Source organism: Salmo salar, chromosome ssa27 (genome assembly GCF_905237065.1).
Source record: "Salmo salar chromosome ssa27, Ssal_v3.1, whole genome shotgun sequence".
NCBI lineage: Eukaryota > Metazoa > Chordata > Actinopteri > Salmoniformes > Salmonidae > Salmo > Salmo salar.
Window position 1 is genome coordinate 12559359 of NC_059468.1, and position 19283 is coordinate 12578641.

At 44.1% G+C, this 19283-nt stretch overlaps 1 protein-coding gene across 3 annotated transcripts in view; it reads right to left on the reverse strand.

The window, feature by feature from the left end:
* Positions 1–10419: 10419 nt before the first annotated feature.
* The window catches only part of LOC106588322 (atrial natriuretic peptide receptor 1), a 117239-nt gene continuing 108375 nt past the window's right edge, over positions 10420–19283 (reverse strand). For all 3 annotated transcript variants that reach the window (XM_014177183.2, XM_014177184.2, XM_014177182.2), the window contains 7 exons: positions 18569–18737; positions 18133–18279; positions 17764–17887; positions 17389–17457; positions 16335–16509; positions 16094–16192; positions 10420–15980 (listed from right to left, as the gene is read on the reverse strand). In XM_014177183.2, the coding sequence (XP_014032658.1) occupies positions 15829–15980; positions 16094–16192; positions 16335–16509; positions 17389–17457; positions 17764–17887; positions 18133–18279; positions 18569–18737 (935 nt within the window). In that variant the 3' untranslated portion in view covers positions 10420–15828. The remainder of the gene's footprint in view (positions 15981–16093; positions 16193–16334; positions 16510–17388; positions 17458–17763; positions 17888–18132; positions 18280–18568; positions 18738–19283) is intronic.

Here is a 19283-nt window from a genome sequence, read left to right on the forward strand (position 1 = left end):
GCCAATGAGTGGCAACGTAACTTGAGTATTGAAATTAAGACGTTTGTCAGTTTGTAAGTATATAATAGAAGAGGCGCATCGCCTTTTTTGTTGTTGAAATGTGTGTATTGAAAATAAATCAGGATAATTGTTCTTCATTATCATGCTAAGTTAAAACAATAGCATTCAAACCAATTACCTTCTAATTAATACATTTTACAGTTCATTAAGCAAAACGTTGGAAACATGCTTGAAATTCGCTATAGCTGCCTACATTAGCCTACTCCAAGGTAAATGTGCTTAGTGACAAGAAAAAAATTGTGGCAAACTACTAGTTATATATTTGTACCACTGGGGGCGCAACAACCCATGTCAACGAACAACAACATTCATCCAAGCAAGCCAGACCAAATGTATTAAACACATTTTTGCAAATATACTTTCATGTTTTACATACACGGACCATTTAGCTATAACAGTTATCCAGTTTTTCAAAGTTTTTTTAAAACCAATGCGCAGTAATTAATTCAGTTTAAACTAAACACAAACTAAGGACACAGGAAGCGACCATGAAGTGATTGAAGATTTGTTGAATCTAGTTTAGTTCTATTAAATTAGTTGAATTCCATTAGTTTAGTTAGTTTAGTTTTAGTTCATGAGTTATGTTAGTTGAGCTTAGTTTAGTTGTTTATCTACAGGGAAACCAAACCAGTTGTGGATATGGTAAAAAAGGACCCCAGCAGGGTAAGGAGGGAAAATGAGGTGGTGGTGATGAAATAGAAGAAGCCTGCTATGTCTTCCAAACAGGAGTGGATGTCAAGGTCCAACAGTTTAGTGCCTTTCTTATCCTCTGGGAATTTGAAAACAAAATCATGCGCATAAACAACTTGTGTTTGGTTGCTGTTCTTCACACACTGGATGAACCAAGCATTGCTTCAGTCACAGGTGAAAAAGTTATTTCTAAATTTAAGGAAATTTAAGGCAGAAAGAGAACATATCATTGTCTCACTGATCTCTGTAACCTCGTTCTGAGCTACTTGTAAGCCTCTTACTTGAGTGAGTTTGGCTCATATGAGGAAATCTAAAGATAGAAGTCAGGAATTGGACAGGTAGAGCTGTTTTAGCATTGGGATTGGGTGAAACAGCTCCGAAGGGTGGGCCGTGAGGTCATTATAGATTATGTGCACTAAGTGGGGTGTGTGAATGAATGTGTCCGGGTGCAGGGAGTTAAGAAAAATACATCTGTCAAGAAAGTTAGAGGGTATATAATGACGTATTTTCCCATTCGGACCCTGATTGTCAATATTGATGTTTTCCATGGATAGCAGGTTAGAGAATGTTGGAGGGATTTGTTTATTTTGTGTCATAGAATATATAGCATTCTGGGACATATCAAGGGTTAATATTATTTCCTGTCAAATCCAACATCTTGAGTTTCTGCAAACCCTCCTTGAAAGTATCACCCAAGGTCTGGATGTGGTTGCAACCAAGATCCAGGCTCTCTATAAGGTCCCCAAATCCTGGAAAACCTGCCCACAAGGTTTGTTGTTATTAAGATTGAGTTCTGTGAATCTGGTGAGATATTTTATATTTGAGATTCTTCAAATAGCCACCCTTTGCCTTGATGACAGCTTGCACACTCTTGGCATTCTCTCAACCAGTTTCACCTGTAATGCTTTTCCAACAGTCTTGAAGGAGTTCCCACATGCTGAGCACTTGTTGGCTGATTTTCCTTCACTCTGCAATCCGACTCATCCTAAACCATCTCAATTTGGGTTGAGGTCGGGGGATTGTGGAGGCCAGGTCATCTGATGCAGCACTCCATCACTCTCCTTCTTGGTAAAATAGCCCTTACACAGGCTGGAGGTGTGTTGGGTCATTGTCCTGTTGAAAAACAAATGATAGTCCCACTAAGCCCAAACCAGATGGGATGGTGTATCACTGCAGAATGCTGTGGTAGCCATACTGGTTGTGTGCCTTGAATTCTAAATAAATCACTGACAGTGTCACCAGCAAAGCACCCCCACACCATAACACCTCCTCCTCCATGCCTTACGTTGGAGATCATCCGTTCACCCACACCGTGTCTAACAAAGACATGGCGGTTGGAGCCCAAAATCTCACATTTCGACTCCACACCAAAGGACAAATTTCCACCGGTCTAATGTCCATTGCTCGTGTTTCTTGGCCCAAGCAGGTCTCTTCTTCTTATTGGTGTCCTTTAGTAGTGGTTTCTTTGCAGCAATTCAACCATGAAAGCCTGATTCACACAGTTTCCCCTGAACAGTTTATGTTGAGATGTGTCTGTTACTTGAACTCTGTGCATTTATTTGGACTGACATTTCTGAGGCTGGTAACTCTAATGAACTTATTCTCTGCAGCAGAGGTAACTCTGGCTCTTCCTTTCCTGTGGCGGTCCTCATGGGAGCGAATTCCATCATAGCGCTTGATGGTTTTTGTGACTGCACTTGAAGAAACTTTCAAAGTTCTTGAAATGTTCCATATTGACTGACCTTCATCTCCTGTTAGGGCTAGGGGGCAGTATTTACACGGCCGGATAAAAAACGTACCCGATTTAATCTGGTTATTACTACTGCCCAGAAACTAGAATATGCATATAATTATTGGCTTTGGATAGAAAACACCCTACAGTTTCTAAAACTGTTTGAATGGTGTCTGTGAGTATAACAGAACTCATATGGCAGGCAAAAACCTGAGAAGATTCTGTACAGGAAGTGCCCTCTCTGACCATTCCTTGGGCTTCTTGACTCTTTTTATTGAAAACTTAGGATCTTTGCTGTAACGTGACACTTCCTACGGCTCCCATAGGCTCTCAGAACCCGGGAAAAAGCTGAATGATGTCGAGGCAGCCCCTGGCTGAAAAACATTAGCGCCTTTGGTAAGTGGTCTATCAGAGGACAATGAGACTGAGGCGCGTGCACGAGGCAACCCTATGTTTTTATTTTCTCTCTCTTTGTACTAAAACACGGTTTCCCGGTCGGAATATTATCGCTTTTTTACGAGAAAAATGGCATAAAAATTGATTTTAAACAGCGGTTAACATGCTTCGAAGTACGGTAATGGAATATTTAGAATTGATTTGTCACGAAACGCGTCGGGCGCGTAACCCTTCTTTACCCTTTCGGATAGTGTCTTGAACGCACGAACAAAACGCCGCTATTTGGATATAACTATGGATTATTTTGAACCAAACCAACATTTGTTATTGAAGTAGAAGTCCTGGGAGTGCATTCTGACGAAGAACAGCAAAGGTAATAACATTTTTCTTATAGTAAATCTGACTTTGGTGAGGGCTAAACTTGGTGGGTGTCTAAATAGCTAGCCCTGTGATGCCGGGCTATCTACTCAGAATATTGCAAAATGTGCTTTCACCGAAAAGCTATTTTAAAATCGGACATAGCGAGTGCATAGAGGAGTTCTGTATGTATAATTCTTTAAATAATTGTTATGTTTTTTGTGAACGTTTATCGTGAGTAATTTAGTAAATTCACCGGAAGTTTGCGGGGGGTATGCTAGTTCTGAACGTCACATGCTAATGTAAAAAGCAGTTTTTTTTATAGAAATATGAACTTGATTGAACAAAACATGCATGTATTGTATAACAATGTCCTAGGTGTGTCATCTGATGAAGATCATCAAAGGTTAGTGCTGCATTTAGCTGTGGTTTGGGTTTATGTGACATTATATGCTAGCTTGAAAAATGGGTGTCTGATTATTTCTGGCTGGGTACTCTGCTGACATAATCTAATTTTTTGCTTTCGTTGTAAAGCCTTTTTGAAATCGGACAGTGTGGTTAGATTAACGAGAGTCTTGTCTTTAAAATGGTGTAAAATAGTCATATGTTTGAGAAATTGAAGTAATAGCATTTCTAAGGTATTTGAATAACGCGCCACGGGATTCCACTGGCTGTTACGTAGGTGGGACGAAATCGTCCCACTGGCCCTAGAGAGGTTAAAGTAATGATGAACTGTCGCTTCTCTTTGCTTATTTGAGCTGTTCTTGCCATAATATGGACTTGGTCTTTTACCAAAATAGGGCTATCTTCTGTATACCACCCCTACCTTGTTACAACACAACTGATTGGCTCAAACGCATTAAGGAAAGAAATTCCACAAATGAACTTTTAACAAGTCACACCTGTTAATTGAAATGCATTCCAGGTGACTCCCTCATGAAGCTGGTTGAGAGAATGCCAAGAGTTTGCAAAGCTGTCATCAAGGCAAAGGGTTGCTATTTGAAGAATCTCAAATATAAAATATATTTTGATTTGTTTAACACTTTTTTGGTTACTACATGATTCCATATGTGTTATTTCATAGTTTTGATGTCTTTGCTATTATTCTACAATAAAGAAAATAGTAAAAATATAAATGGAATGAGAAGGTGTGTCCAAACTTTTGACTGGTACTGTATGTGTATGTATAAATATAAATATGGGTATAATGTTTATGTTGTATATACATCGGTGCATTTGTAAAAGAGACCTAGCTCTCAATATGTTTTCGCTGTTAAAATAAAGGTTGAATAAATTACTGGATTGACAAGAACCCAGCAACACAGCAGAAAGCAGAGAAAGACAATCAGATGAGTGTGAAGACCCACTTCATATTCCTGCTATGGTTTTCTTCAGTTTCATAATGAGGAGCTTGTTTGGGCCAGATCTTTTTCAGAGCAATTAATGGCTAGGGACCCAACACATGTTTGCTCCCAAAGGATTCCTTTCAAGATTCTTCTGTTCAACTGATAAATGTGTTCAACAATATTGCATAACTATAGAAGATAACAGACAGATACTTTAAAACTTTTTAGGCTATAGGGGGCAATATTTTCATTTTTGGATGAAAAGCGTGCCCAGAGTAAACTGCCTAATACTCAGGCCCAGAGTCAAATACTTGCATATTATTAGTGATTTGGATAGAAAACACTCTGAAGTTTCTAAAACTGTTTGAATGATGTCTGTGAGTATAACACAACTCATATGGCAGGCAAAAACCTGAGAAAAATCCAACCAGGAAGTGGGAAATCTGAGAATTGTAGTTCTTCTTTTGAATCCCTATTGAAACTACAGTGTCTGTGGGGTCACGTTGCACTTCCAAAGGCTTCCATTGGCTGTCAACAGCCTTTAGAAACGTGTTTCATCCTTCTCCTGTTACTGGGCAGAAAATAGGAGCTCAGTCAATGAGTGGACTACCTGGGACCAGTGAGTTGTTTACTGCGCGGGCACGTTTGGCGCGCCGCTCCTTCTTTTTCCTCTCTAATGAATACGCTATTGTCCGGTTGGAATATTATCAACGTTTTATGTTAAAAATACCCTAAGGATTGATTGTAAACAACGTTTGACATGTTTCTACGAACAGTAATGGAACTATTTGACTTTTCGTGTCTGGATTTACGCTCGCGCATTATGCCTTTGGATAGTGATCTGAACGCACAAACAAAACGGAGGTATTTGGACATAAATATGGAGTATTTCGAACAAAAATAACATTTCTTGTGGAAGTAGGAGTCCTGGGAGTGCATTCTGACGAAGATCAGCAAAGGTAAGAGAATATTTATAATACTCATTCTGAGTTTTGTTAACCCCAGAACTTGGCGGGTATCTGTATAGCTTGCTTTGATGGCTGAGCTATGTACTCAGAGTATTGAAAAATGTGCTTTCTCTGTAAAGCTATTTTAAAATCTGACACAGTGGTTGCATTAAGGAGAAGTATTTCTCAAATTCTTTCAATAACTGTTGTAAATTTTATCAATGTTTATGATGAGTATTTTTGTAAATTGGTGTGCTCATTCACCGGAGGTTTTGGTGGGAATACATTTTCTGAACATCACGCGCCAATGTAAAATGGGGTTTTTGGATATAAATATGAACTTTATTGAGCAAAACATACATGTATTGTGTAACATGAAGTCCTATGAGTGCCATCTGATGAAGATCATCAAAAGGTTAGTGAATATTTTAGCTGTATTTTTGGTTTTTGTGATGCATGTCCTTGCTTGGAAAATGGCTGTGTGGTTTTTCTTATGAAGTTTATGTCCTAACATAATCAAATGTTATGCTTTCGCCGTAAAGCCTTTTTGAAATCGAACAATGTGGTTAGATTAATGAGAAGTTTATCTTTAAAATGGTGTAAAATAGTTAATTGTTTGAGAAAATGAAATTATGAGATTTTTGCTGTTTTGTATTTCGCGCACTGATATTTCACTGGCTGTTGGTAGTGTGTACCGCGGGTGGTCCACGTAGCTCATAGAAGTTAAGAGGTCATTTTAAACAACTGTTACACCATGCTGCTGGGAAAAAAATATTATTAGAGAATGGAAACAAAGTAACTGTAAGGGGTGCGTACTGGCGGCAGAGAAGTCAGGCGCAGGAGAGCAAAACTGATTTACAATGGCGCAGTTTAATAAATAAGTACCCCCTCTTGACGCGCGGCTCCAGCTGCGCGTTGACACCGCCTCGGGGACGACCCGGAGGGCGAGGCGCAGGGCAATCCGGACGAAGACGGTGGAACTCCTGCAGCATTACAGGATCCAACACGTCCTCAACCGGAACCTCTCCTCCGGATCGTACCCCTCCCACTCCACGAGATACTGAAGGCCCCTCGCCCGACGCCTCGAATCCAGTATGGAGCGAACAGAGTACGCCGGGGCCCCCTCGAATACGCTGGGAACCTCCCGCACCTCAGACTCCTGGAGCGGGCCAGCCACCACCGGCCTGAGGAGAGACACATGGAACGAGGGGTTAATACGGTAATTGGGGGGAAGCTGTAACCTATAACAAACCTCGTTCACTCTCCTCAGGACTGTAAATGGCCCCACAAACCGCGGACCCAGCTTCCGGCAGGGCAGGCGGAGGGGCAGGTTTCGGGTCGAGAGCCAGACCCGGTTCCCCGGTGCGAACCCCCGGGGCCTCACTGCGGTGGCGGTCTGCGTTCTCTTTTTGGCACAGCACGGCCCGCTGAAGGTGAACACAGACAGCTTTCCATGTCTCCTCCGCGCGCCTGAACCAGTCGTCCACCACAGGAGCCTCGGTCTGACTCTGATGCCAAGGCGCCAGAACCGGCTGGTACACCAGTACGCACTGGAAGGGAGAGAGGTTAGTGGAGGAGTGGTGAAGCGAGTTCTGTGCCATCTCGGCCCAGGGCATGAACACCGCCCACTCCCCCAGCCGGTCCTGGCAATAGGACCGCAGAAACCTGCCCACATCCTGGTTTACTCTCTCCACCTGCCAATTACTCTCGGGGTGAAACCCTGAAGTAAGGCTGATCGAGACCCCCAGACGTTCCAAGAACGCCTTCCAGACCCTAGACGTGAATTGGAGACCTCGATCAGACACTATATCCTCAGGCACCGCGTAGTGCCGGAAGACATTCGTAAACAAGGCCTCCGCAGTCTGTAGGGCCGTAGGGAGACCGGGCAGAGGGAGGAGATGACAGGACTTCGAGAACTGATCCACAACGACCAGGATCTCGGTGTTACCCTGTGAGGGGGGGAGATTGGTTAGAAAATCCACTGACAGGTGCGACCAAGGCCGTTGTGGAACGGGTAAGGGGTGTAGCTTCCCTCTGGACAGGTGCCTAGGAGCCTTACACTGGGCGCACACCGAGCAGGAGGAAACATAAACCCTCACGTCCTTAGCCAAGATAGGCCACCAGTACCTCCCGCTCAAACAGCGCATTGTCCGACCGATCCCAGGATGACCAGAGGAGGGTGACGTGTGGGCCTAATAGATCAACCGGTCACGAACAGCAGACGGGACGTACAGATGCCCACCGGGACACTGGACGGGAGCGGGCTCTGCACGTAACGCCTGCTCAATATCCGCGGCCAGCTCCCACACTACCAGTGCCACCAGGCAGGAGGCGGGGAGTATGGGAGTGGGATCCATGGGCCGCTCCTCTGTGTCATACAGCCGGGACAACGCGTCTGCCTTGACGTTCTGGGAGCCTGGTCTGTAAGAAAGGGTAAACACAAAACGGGTGAAAAACATGGCCCACCTTGCCTGGCGGAGTTCAATCACCTCGCTGCCCAGATGTACTCCAGATTGCGGTAGTCAGTCCAGATGAGGAAAGGGTGTTTAGCCCCCTCAAGCCAATGTCTCCATGCCTTCAAAGCCTTGACGACAGCCAACAGCTCCCAGTCCCCCACATCATAGTTTCGCTCCGCCGGGCTGAGCTTCTTCGAGAAGGCACAGGGGCGGAGCTTCGGTGGTGTACCCGAGCGCTGAGAGAGCACAGATCCGATCCCAGCCTCGGACGCGTCCACCTCCACTATGAACACCAAAGAGGGATCCGGATGGGCCAGCACGGGGGCCGAGGTAAACAGAGCCCTCAGGTGACCAAAAGCCCTGTCCGCCTCAGCTGACCACTTCAAACGCACCGGGCCTCCCTTCAGCAGTGAGGTAATGGGAGCGAGCCGCTAACCCCGGATAAAGCTCCGGTAGTAGTTGACAAACCCTAAGAACCGCTGCACCTGCGGGTGAAGTGGATGACCGAATGTACCCCTGACGCAGGGATTCAGAGACATATGTTTCCATAGCCTCCATCTCCGCCTGTGAGAGGGGATACACGTGACTCCTGGGAAGTGCAGGTTCTACCAGGAGATTTATCGTGCAATCGCCCCGTCGATGGGGTGGTAATTGAGTCGCCTTCTTTTTGGAGGTTGCGAAAGCCAAATCGGCATATTCAGGGAGAATGCGCGCGGTGGAGACCTGGTCTGGACTTTCCACCGTAGTAGCACCAACGGAAACCCCTAAATACCTCCCCGAGCACTCTCGCGACCACCCTGTGAGAGCCCTCTGTGGTCAAGAAACAGTGGGGTCATGACAAACTAACCAGGGTAGGCCTAGCACCACGGGAAACGCAGGAGAGTCAATAAGGATGAGACTATGTGTGCGACAGAGGGCTCTGGGTGAGAAGGGTGCCGGCTCACCTGGGGTGACGCCAGAGCGCCCTGCCTGCTACCTCGATACCCAGGGGAACCAACCCGGCACCGACCGGCAGTGTGACCTCTGCGGCCACAGATGGTGCACGAGCTGGAACCCCCTCCGGTCTCCCTGCGCACCGCCCCTCCCAGCTCCATGGGTATCGGAGAGGGGGTGCTGGGGGAATGGAACCAACAGACCCCAATCTGAATGTCTGCGGGCAGCCAGCAGGTTATCCAGCCGGATGGACAGGTCCACCAGCTGGTCGAACGTGAGGGTGGTGTCTCTGCAGGCCAACTCCCGACGGACGTCCTCGCGCAGACTGCAGCGATAATGGTCGATTAGGGCCCTGTCGTTCCATCCCGTGCCGGCAGCCAGGGTCCGAATCTCCAGGGCGAACTCCTGGGCGCTCCTCGTCCCCTGCCTCAGATGGAAGAGGCGTTCACCCGCCGCTCTACCCTCGGGCGGGCGGTCGAAGACTGCCCGGAAGCGACGGGAGAACTCCTCAAACTGGTTCAATGCCGCATCTCCCTCTCTCCACACGGCGTTGGCCACTCCAGGGCTTTCTCGGTGAGGCACGAGACGAGGGCGGACACCCTCTCACGGCCTGAAGGAGCCGGGTGGACGGTTGCCAGGTTTAAGTCCAGCTGTAAGAGGAACCCCTGGCAGTTCGCAGCCGTCCCATCGTATTCCTGGGGAAGGGAGAGACGAATCTCGCTGGGACCAGGAGAAGGAGGGACGCGTAGTGGAGACCCCGGCTGTGCTGGTGGAGGCAGCTGTGCTGGTGGAGGCCCTGTCTCTCCCAGCGGTCCATTGTCTGGACAACGCCAAGATGGTGGAGCATTGCTGCGTGCTCCCGGACGCGCTCCTCCACCTCTATACCCGGGGTACCTGCTCCTGCTGACTCCATAAGTTTGGTCCGGTATTCTGTAAGGGGTGCGTACTGGCGGCAGAGAAGTCAGCTGCAGGAGAGCAAAACTGATTTACAACGGCGCAGTTTAATAAATAAAACCACTGTAAACAGTACAAAAATCAATGGGTAAAACCCTTCACACACCAGCATAACGTGCACAAGCACTACAATAAACAATACCGGACAAGGACATGGGGGGAACAAAGGGTTACATACACAACATGTAATGATGGAATTGAAACCAGATGTGTGGGAAGACAAGACAAAAAAAATGGAAAATGACAGGTGGATCGGCGATGGCTAGAAGACCGGTGACGTCAACCGCCGAACGTCACCCGAAAAGGCGAGGGACCGACTTCGGAGGAAGTTGTGACAGTAACATAGCTATCCAAAGTGGGTATGCATATTTTCCTGGTTAAGACAGAATGTTTCCTGAACAAAGACGTGGTGTAACAGAGGAAACACATTTGCAATCTCCCCCCTTTACCCTGTTTCATTGTAAACCAAATAATTGAGCAACACAATCCATTTAACAGATTTTTCGGCATGAAAAATAAATAACACAGGAGACATGAAAAGTCAGTAACAGGGTTCAGGACTATTTTATTAATTCTGTCAATTCATAATGTAAATTAAATAATTAAAAAAGTTATTTTTAACGATTTCTCAATATACTGATGAGAAACTCTTCATCGAAAACTTTTTTTTTTCCTGATTGAAATTTAATTGACGTCAACCCCGGTCAGTAATATAGCTAAACTGTATAATCCACACTTATTTTATTTACAGTCATAAGTAGTCAGTAGTGATGACTGCTTCCCCCTCCATCTGAGAACTGTAGTCATTAAGACAGTGGTTTTTGAAGATGATGGTTTTTGAGCAGAGATTAGAAATGCCTGTAATTGCTCCAAAAACATCCATTGTAAGGAAATTAAGTAGTGTTGCTTTGCTCATGTGTTCAATCTCATGAAACTAGAAGATTTACAGTGCCTTCAGAAAGTATTCACACCCGTTTACTTTTTCCACATTTTGCTGTGTTAGAGCCTGAGTTTAAAATGGATTCAATCAAGATTTTGCATCACCCTTCTAGACACAGACCCCATAATGTCAAAGTGGAATTCTGTTTTTAGAAATGTTGACAAATTCATTAAAAATAAAAAGACAAAATGTCTTGAGTCAATAAGTATTCAGCCCTTTTGTTATGACAAGCATAAATAAGTAAAAATGTGCTAAACAAGTCACATAATAAGTTGCATGACTGTGCAATAATAGTGTTTAACGTGATTTTTAAAATGAGTACCCCATCTCTGTACCCCACACATATGATTATCTGTAAGGTCCCTCAGTCGAGGAGTGAATTTCAAGCACAGATACAACCACAAAGAAAAGGAAAAATTGTGATTTTCCAATGGGGCACCTATTGGTAGATAGGTCAAACAAAACAAACAGAAATGAAATATCCCTTTGAGCATGGTGCAGTTATTAATTACAAGTTGAATGGTGTATAAAGATACAGGTGAACTTCCTAACTCAGAGGAAGGAAACCGCTCATTGATTTCACCATGAGACCAATGGTGATTTTAAAATCGGTTATTGAGTTTAATGACTGTAATAGGAGATAACTGAGGATGGATCAACAACATTGTAGTAACTCCACAACACTAACATAAATGACAGAGTGAAAAGAAGGAAGCCTGTAAAGAATAACAATATTCCAAAACATGCAACCTGTTTGCAATAAGGCACTAAAGTATTACTGCAAAAAAAATGTAGTAACGAAATGTACTTTTTGTCCTGAATAAAAAGCTTCATGTTTGGGGCAAATCCAACACTACAACACATCACTGAGTACCACTCTTCATATTTTCAAGCATGGTGGTGGCTGCATCATGTTTTGTGTATGTAATCAGCAAGGACTAGTTTTCTTAAGGAGAAAAATAAATGGAATGGAGCTAAGCATGGGCAAAATCCTGAAGGGAAAGTTGGTTCAGTCTGCATTACACCAGACACTGGGAGACAAATTCATCTTTCAGCAGGACAATTACCTAAAACACAAGCCAAATATACACTGGAGTTGCTTACCAAGACGACATTGAATGTTCATGAGTGGCTTAGTTACAGTTTTGATTTGGCAAGACTTGAACATGGCTGTCTTGCAATGATCAACAACCAACTTCACAGAGCTGGAAGAATTTTGAAAAGAATAATGGGCAACTATTGTACAATCCAGGTGTGCAAAGCTCTTAGAGACTTACCCATAAAGACTCACAGTTCTAATCACCGCCAGAGGTGACTCTAACATGCATTGATTCAGGAGGTTTAATACTGATCTCTTGACATTAACAAATTACTAACCTACAGGATCATATCAAATCTGAACTTTCAGCTGACTTGCCAGAGAAAGATAGACTCCTCATTTGGTTCCGCTTCCTTTCAGGTTTCCAGTGGTGTAAAGTACTTCATTAAAAATACTTTAAAGCACTACTTAAGTCATTTTTGGGGTATCTGTACTTTACTATTTATATTTTTGACAACTTTTACCTATTCCCAAAGAAAATAATTCACTTTTTACTCCATACGTTTTCCTAGACACCCAAAAGTACTTGTTACATTTTGAATGCTAAGCAGCACAGGAAAATGGTCCAATTCACACACTTATCAAGAGAACATCCCTGGTCATCCCTACTGCCTCTGCTCTGACAGACTCACTAAAAACAAATACATGATTTGTAAATTATGTCTGAGTGCTGGCTCTCCGTAAAAAATAAAATAGTGTCGTCTAGTTTGCTTAACACCTAAGTATATTTAAAACCAAATACTTCTACTCAAGTAGTATTTTAGTGGGTGACTCACTTTTACTTGAGTCCTTTTCTATTAAGGTATCTTTACTTTTACTCAAGTATGACAACTGGGTACTTTTTCCACCACTGCAGATTTCTTCCTTAACACTGTGTGTAGAATCTGCCTCGTCAGCATCTTTTTTAAGCACTCTGTGACAAATAACTTTTTTCAAAGTGCTACACAGTACAAATAAAAGCAGTCAAAGTGTTAAGTCTTTGAAGCTGTTTTTTTTTACTGTTGTTTGTACTTACTGTTTGACCTTGTACTTATATCTCTATTATTTCAAGTTTATATATAGATAGAAATATGTAACCTGTAGATTAGACTACGAGTATGTGGGTTGTTGTGCCCTACTGTGATACAAAATGCAATTGTATGCATAGACAGTCCCACTTAGATTGTAAGGTCTAACAAATAACTAAACATGGAAAGTACATCACGTTTCGGCCAAAATTACATCAAGCACAATAACACATTGCTATTAACTCAGAAGAAAATGTGGGTTATCAACTAATTTTATAAAGACATTCAACTGACCCGAAACAAGACAGGCAATGTAACTAAACATTTCTTTCTCCCCCCCCAAACCAACGCCAATGTCATATTTTAAAAACACAACAGTACATTGTAACATACAGTAATTCAAAGACCAACCCACTCCTCGAAAATACAGACAAGGCAACCAAAACAACACAATACATTTTACTGCATCAGAAACGCATTTAAAGAAGCCATGTGACCACATTCATAGTGGACACATACCGTATGCAGACGGACCTGCCTTGGAATCGTCTTAATGATGTCATTTTCTGGTTGCAAACTGGTTTTCTGGTTGAGAAGAAATCATACAACCACATTACAAGCAACTGGTCTCTGTTACAACCAGGCAAAGACTTATTTTTCTGTTTGCTAAAAATAATTAACTTCTGCATAATCTTTCACACAACCAGTATACAACCTGACTACGACGCCATAAAATAGATTATACTGAAACCAGTGTTGCCCGCTGGGTTACCAGTCAGATCAAGCCTGACATTGGGTGAGTTACTACTGATCAATGATGTGTCTCCCTGACATCACACAGAGCTGTTATCATTTACACTCCACATTACCAATCCTGATTATTTCAGGAGTTTTGGCTTTGGCTTAGGTGATACATTCACTCGTGGAAAATGAAATGATCAACTCATTTAGACTTAAGTTGGAAAGGGGATATTCTCACTGATGATAAGTTTAAGGTTTAGGGCCGTTCAACTGAGAGCACATTCACATGGTTCATAGAGCTGGTTGGTATATGGGTGCCTGCTGCCTCTATCAGTGATGCTCCACTTCTGAGCCAAGTAGCTAGGTAGTGCAGCTGTTCCTTTCAGATAGACAACGAGCAAAGCCACTCAAAAACACCAACGAACGGAACGAAAAGGCAAAAAAGTAGTTTGTTGTAACATGTTTGCAAATCACAAGCCAAACCAGTATCCTCAGAGAGTCAACTTTGAGAGTTTATGGGCATATATCCATTTAAATATATAATTTTCCACTATACTATGTATGCCATTTAGAAGGACTCCCAGTCTGAAAGAAATCAGACCGTTCTTATCATTAACAGAAGTGAAGAGCTAGACTCACTCATTCTTTTGTACCCTTGAGTGTGAAATATAAGTTATTGAGTATAACATCATCTTGTAAAAAAAAAGGAAAAAGCACAATTCGAAAATCTGAACTTCAAAATGAGTCTGTAATATATATCATTCAGAACTAATCTACTCCCAGAAAGGCTAACTCAGTGTTTACTCAATTTATCCCGAATTAAGTCTTTGAGCCAATGAAATTTGTGTGTGTTATAAATAGTAATACTCAAATACATTTCACACAACACATTTAGTAATGACAGGATGCATTTGAAACTTCACGTGCAGTAAAACTGTCGTATGAATTCATACAATGATTTTATCGACAGGAGTGGGGAGTCGTGGCACTCGTGCATTGCTAAGCACACCAAATAAACGATATGCGCAAGACAGACGACACCTGCAATAGCCCATTTCACACCATAGCCTGCTGAATTTACAGGTTTGTTTTTCCTTTCATTTACATTTTGGCAAAAATGAAAATGTGTCACCGACTCGCCCATGGACTAATGCTTCAGTATTGTCTCAGTTTGGCTTTCGACTAGCAATGTGCGACATGAACGCGCAGTTACAAACCCGGCTCAAGTAAGCGGCGGGTGAACGATCAATATCTGCCTTCATAACATGTGTGAAGCCTGAGCTGGAACGTGAAGCTAACTGAAGCTAGCTAATTTCAGAAAAGCCCGAATACATCGAGCTATATTCGTTGTATAGCCCTCTGGACTTCAGTTGATTCATGTTCGACTGATATAGAACAAACTGATACAGTAATATAGAACACACACCACTGTGAAATAAATAGAAAAACACCAGGGAATGCTTCACATAACACTAAGGCCTCTACACAAATGTTAGAGAACACCAAGTCAGTCACAAAGTCAAATAACCACAAAATAACACATTGGACAACTCTCGTCACCACAAACAACAGGTCCAACAAGAATGTCGAAAATGTTTGTTCACAAAAGTGACAGTTACAACTCTGGAACACTGGGTGGCGTCGTTCGCAAATGCCCATCGTCTGTGTCAATCAGAGGCGGTGCCTCGCCAATCGGCACACGGCGGCTTAGCAGTGATATCGTTCCTTTGGTTGGAGAGTCTACAAGTCTACAAGTCTAAAGCTGTCCATGGAAGCTCCACCATGGTAAGTAAATCTAGAGAGGGCTTGTCCACCTATAGGAACCAAGGTATCCCCATGAAGAGCAGTGAGACTCTGTCGATGAGACTATCATTAAGGAGGGAGTTGTCAGTAGTACAGTTTTTGGTTTATTTCCATTTCACTCCATTCCCATGTGAATCTGTATGCATGTCTGTTCCTTTTACCTCAGCCCTCCCTTCCCTTACGTCTCTTTTCTACCTCGTCTCTCTAATACAGTCTAAACAGTATGCATCTCTCTCTCTCTCTCTCTCTCTCTCTCTCTCTCTCTCTCTCTCTCCGTGTCTCTCCTGTGTCTCGCTCTCTCTCCTTCTCTCGCTCTCCCACGCTCTCTCTCTCTCTCTCTCTCTCTCTCTCTCTCTCTCTCTCTCTCCTAAGCCATGTTGCTGGTGCTCTCCCCCAGTAGCCAGTAGGTCTTCATCCTCCCTTTGCCCTTCATCTCCACGTCTCCCCTCAGCTCCAGCTGGAAACAGTTGAAGTCGTCCAGCACCACGCGCGTGGCCTCCGACACGTGGATCTTCAGGGCTGAGGGATGATAACATGACAGAAAGGTGGTCATTTGAAGCCAGAGAAGGACTAGTGTATGTGTATCCTGATAGGTCATGAGATTGTAGATACAAGAGATGGGTCACTCTCACCCTCCCCATTGGACTCCATGCGAGAGGCTGTGTTGACTGTGTCTCCAAACAGACAGAACCGAGGCATCTTCAGTCCTACAACACCAGCGCACACTGGGCCTGGAGAGAACACACACACACAACCTATTACAATATTCCACAGACCCTAATGATTCCACAGTGTCAGACAAGCTCAAGGAAGTGCATTTGTCAGAAAACAAATACTATTTGAACCATACAACCCCCCCTTCCCGCCGCTCACCACTGTGGATGCCGCTGCGCAGAAAGAGCTGCTGGGCAGGTCTGTGGCGGATCCTGAAGGAGTGTACGGCCTCCAGCAGGGCTAGCGACATGCGGGCGATCTCTCGGCCGTGCAGATTGCCGTTCCTCACGGGCAGCCCAGACACCACCATGTACGCATCGCCTATCGTCTCCACCTGAGGGCGCCACAGAGTGAGAGACGGTCACGCTGTCACCAGGGTTCTTTAATATGTCTTTGACCCAGTGGTGGGTAACCGTGGTATAGGAGGCTCACAGCATGTCCAGGTCTTTGTGTCATTCTAGCTCCAACACACCTGATTTAACTAGTCTTCAAGCACTTGAGCACTTAACTAGTCTTCAAGCCCCATCATCGGATGAGGCCACAGTGTCTCCTGACCCCTCCTGTCTCAGCCTCCAGTATTTATGCTGCAGTAGTTTATGTGTCGGGGGGCTAGGGTCAGTCTGTTATATCTGGAGTATTTCTCCTGTCTTATCCGGTGTCCTGTGTGAATTTAAGTATGCTCTCTCAAATTCTTTCTTTCTCTCTCTCTCGGAGAACCTGAGCCCTAGGACCATGCCTCAGGACTACCTGGCATGATAACTCCTTGTTATCCCCAGTCCACCTGGCCATGCTGCTGCTCCATTTACAACTGTTCTTCCTGCGGCTATGGAACCCTGACCTGTTCACTGTGATTACTATTATTTGACCATGCTGGTCATTTATGAACATTTCAACATCTTCGCCATGTTCTGTTATAATCTCCACCCGGCACAGCCAGAAGAGGACTGGCCACCCCTCATAGCCTGGTTCCTCTCTAGGTTTCTTCCTAGGTTTTGGCCTTTCTAGGGAGTTTTTCCTAGCCACCGTGCTTCTACACCTGCATTGCTTGCTGTTTGGGGTTTTAGGCTGGGTTTCTGTACAGCACTTTGATATATCAGCTGATGTAAGAAGGGCTATATAAATAAATTTGATTGATTGACTTGAGTAGCTGAATTAGTTGTATTAAACGCGTGCACACCCTGTGTGAATAACAAGGTTTAGACTCTGACTTCACCTTATAAACATCGAAGTTGTCGATGATGGCATCGAAACACGTGTAGAGGTCATTCAATAGGGTCACCACCTATAGGGAATCATGAAGACTTTCAGCCACTGCATAAAATATGTGTCCTTTAAGTAGAATAACAGTCAATTCATTTGCCTTCAGATATGAGGCAGTTGCAATACAGTTAACGTCTGAAAAGTACACATTGAACACAAGTATGCTGAAATGAAGTGCAGTTGATCGATCCCAACTCAAATATATTATTTTCATTTGCTCAGAAAAACGGCATACTCCACTTCTCATTCATGACAGCCTAAAGTCATTGCATATCAGGACTAGACTGTATTGTCAAGCTGCTGTTGACCAAGTCCATTCAGGACTGACCTGCATGGGCGTGCTCTCTGCTGAGATGGCGGTAAAGCCCACAATGTCACTGAAGTAGATGGTGACCGAGTCAAAGGCCTCAGCCTGCACCGTCTCCCCTCTCTTCAGCTGCTCCGCTACAGAGCTACATCACACACAGACAGTGATAAGCAGAGTGTGTGTGTGTGTGTGTGTGTGTGTGTGTGTGTGTGTGTGTGTGTGTGTGTGTGTGTGTTTCAGTCCAATCACCAAATTATGTTTGTGTGTATAATTTTTGGACCCAATTTTTTTTTATTTTTTACACAACTTAGTACATTGACTTAAAAATCATTTAGGATAACAAAAAAGCTAAACAACTTATTTCCACTGTGGTCCTTTTAATACACTCACTGTGGAAGTATCTGGTAGAGCAGTGCCTCGGCCTTGCGTTTCTCTTCATGGTAAGCCTGTGTTCTTTCCTCCACCAGTTCTTCCAGGTTATTGGCGTACTGCTCCATACGAGACAACAGGTTGTCCAGGATATTAGACCCATAACCTCTGTGGAGGGAGGGATGGCGAGAGGGATGGAGGAGAGGAGAAATGAACAGGTAAAACGGCAGCGGGAGGTTTTGGAAGATAGTTGCCAGAGCAGTGCAAACCTGTTGTGAGTACATCAAGTCGTTGGGTAAAATAAACACAGACATGTTTGTGTGTGGAGAGTTATTGTGAATGCATGCAGATCTCTAACGTGAGTGGATAGGTATCAGTGCAAGTCTGTAGATCAGGCGCCATATAACATGCATGGTGTTAATGGAGGTTTTTCGCAGTGCCTACAGACATAGTGTACCTGTTGTGTTTGCGCAGCAGCAGCTTGATGTGGTGGAATTCGGGCCTCTCGTTCACGTCCTCGTTCCAGCAGCGCTGCATGAGCTGGCCCACCTCTTCACTGTGGCTCTGGGGGCAGAGGGAGGGCCGCAGGTAGGGCCACTGGCCCAGCGCTACGCGTTCTACGATCTCTGGTAGAGAGAAAGAGGGAGGGAGGAAGAGACGGGGGGTGAGAGAATATGTGAGAATCCATAAAACCATATTGTACTATTGTACTAAGGCACATTTCAATTTCAGAGCAAGAGAGGTGGAGCTCGAGTGAGCTTCATTTAGAAAAGCTACCTTGGACAGACAAGCCTCTTTTCCTTTCCAGTAACAAGAACGAGACACGTTAGAATAGTCCCAAGGTTGCAGTAAAACCAGCCTCTTTCTCAAGGTCAATAGTTTCAGAGACATAACTGTATCAACAACAAAACACTCCTTCTTCTAAGTCTCTTCTCTGTCATCAAGTCTCAATCTCCTTCCCTCTCTCTTTCTTTTCTGTTCCCGAACGAGGCGGCACTTCAAACGCAGAGGCATCCTAATAGACTTGAATATGAAAGGCCAAGTCAGAATGAGGTTGAAGGAAACAATGTGTTCTGTTAAAAACACACATTTTCCTAGGTCCCTCAAATTAAACAAAATCAAACTGGTGGTGTATTTAATATAGGCAATCTCAATAAACAATGAAAATGAGA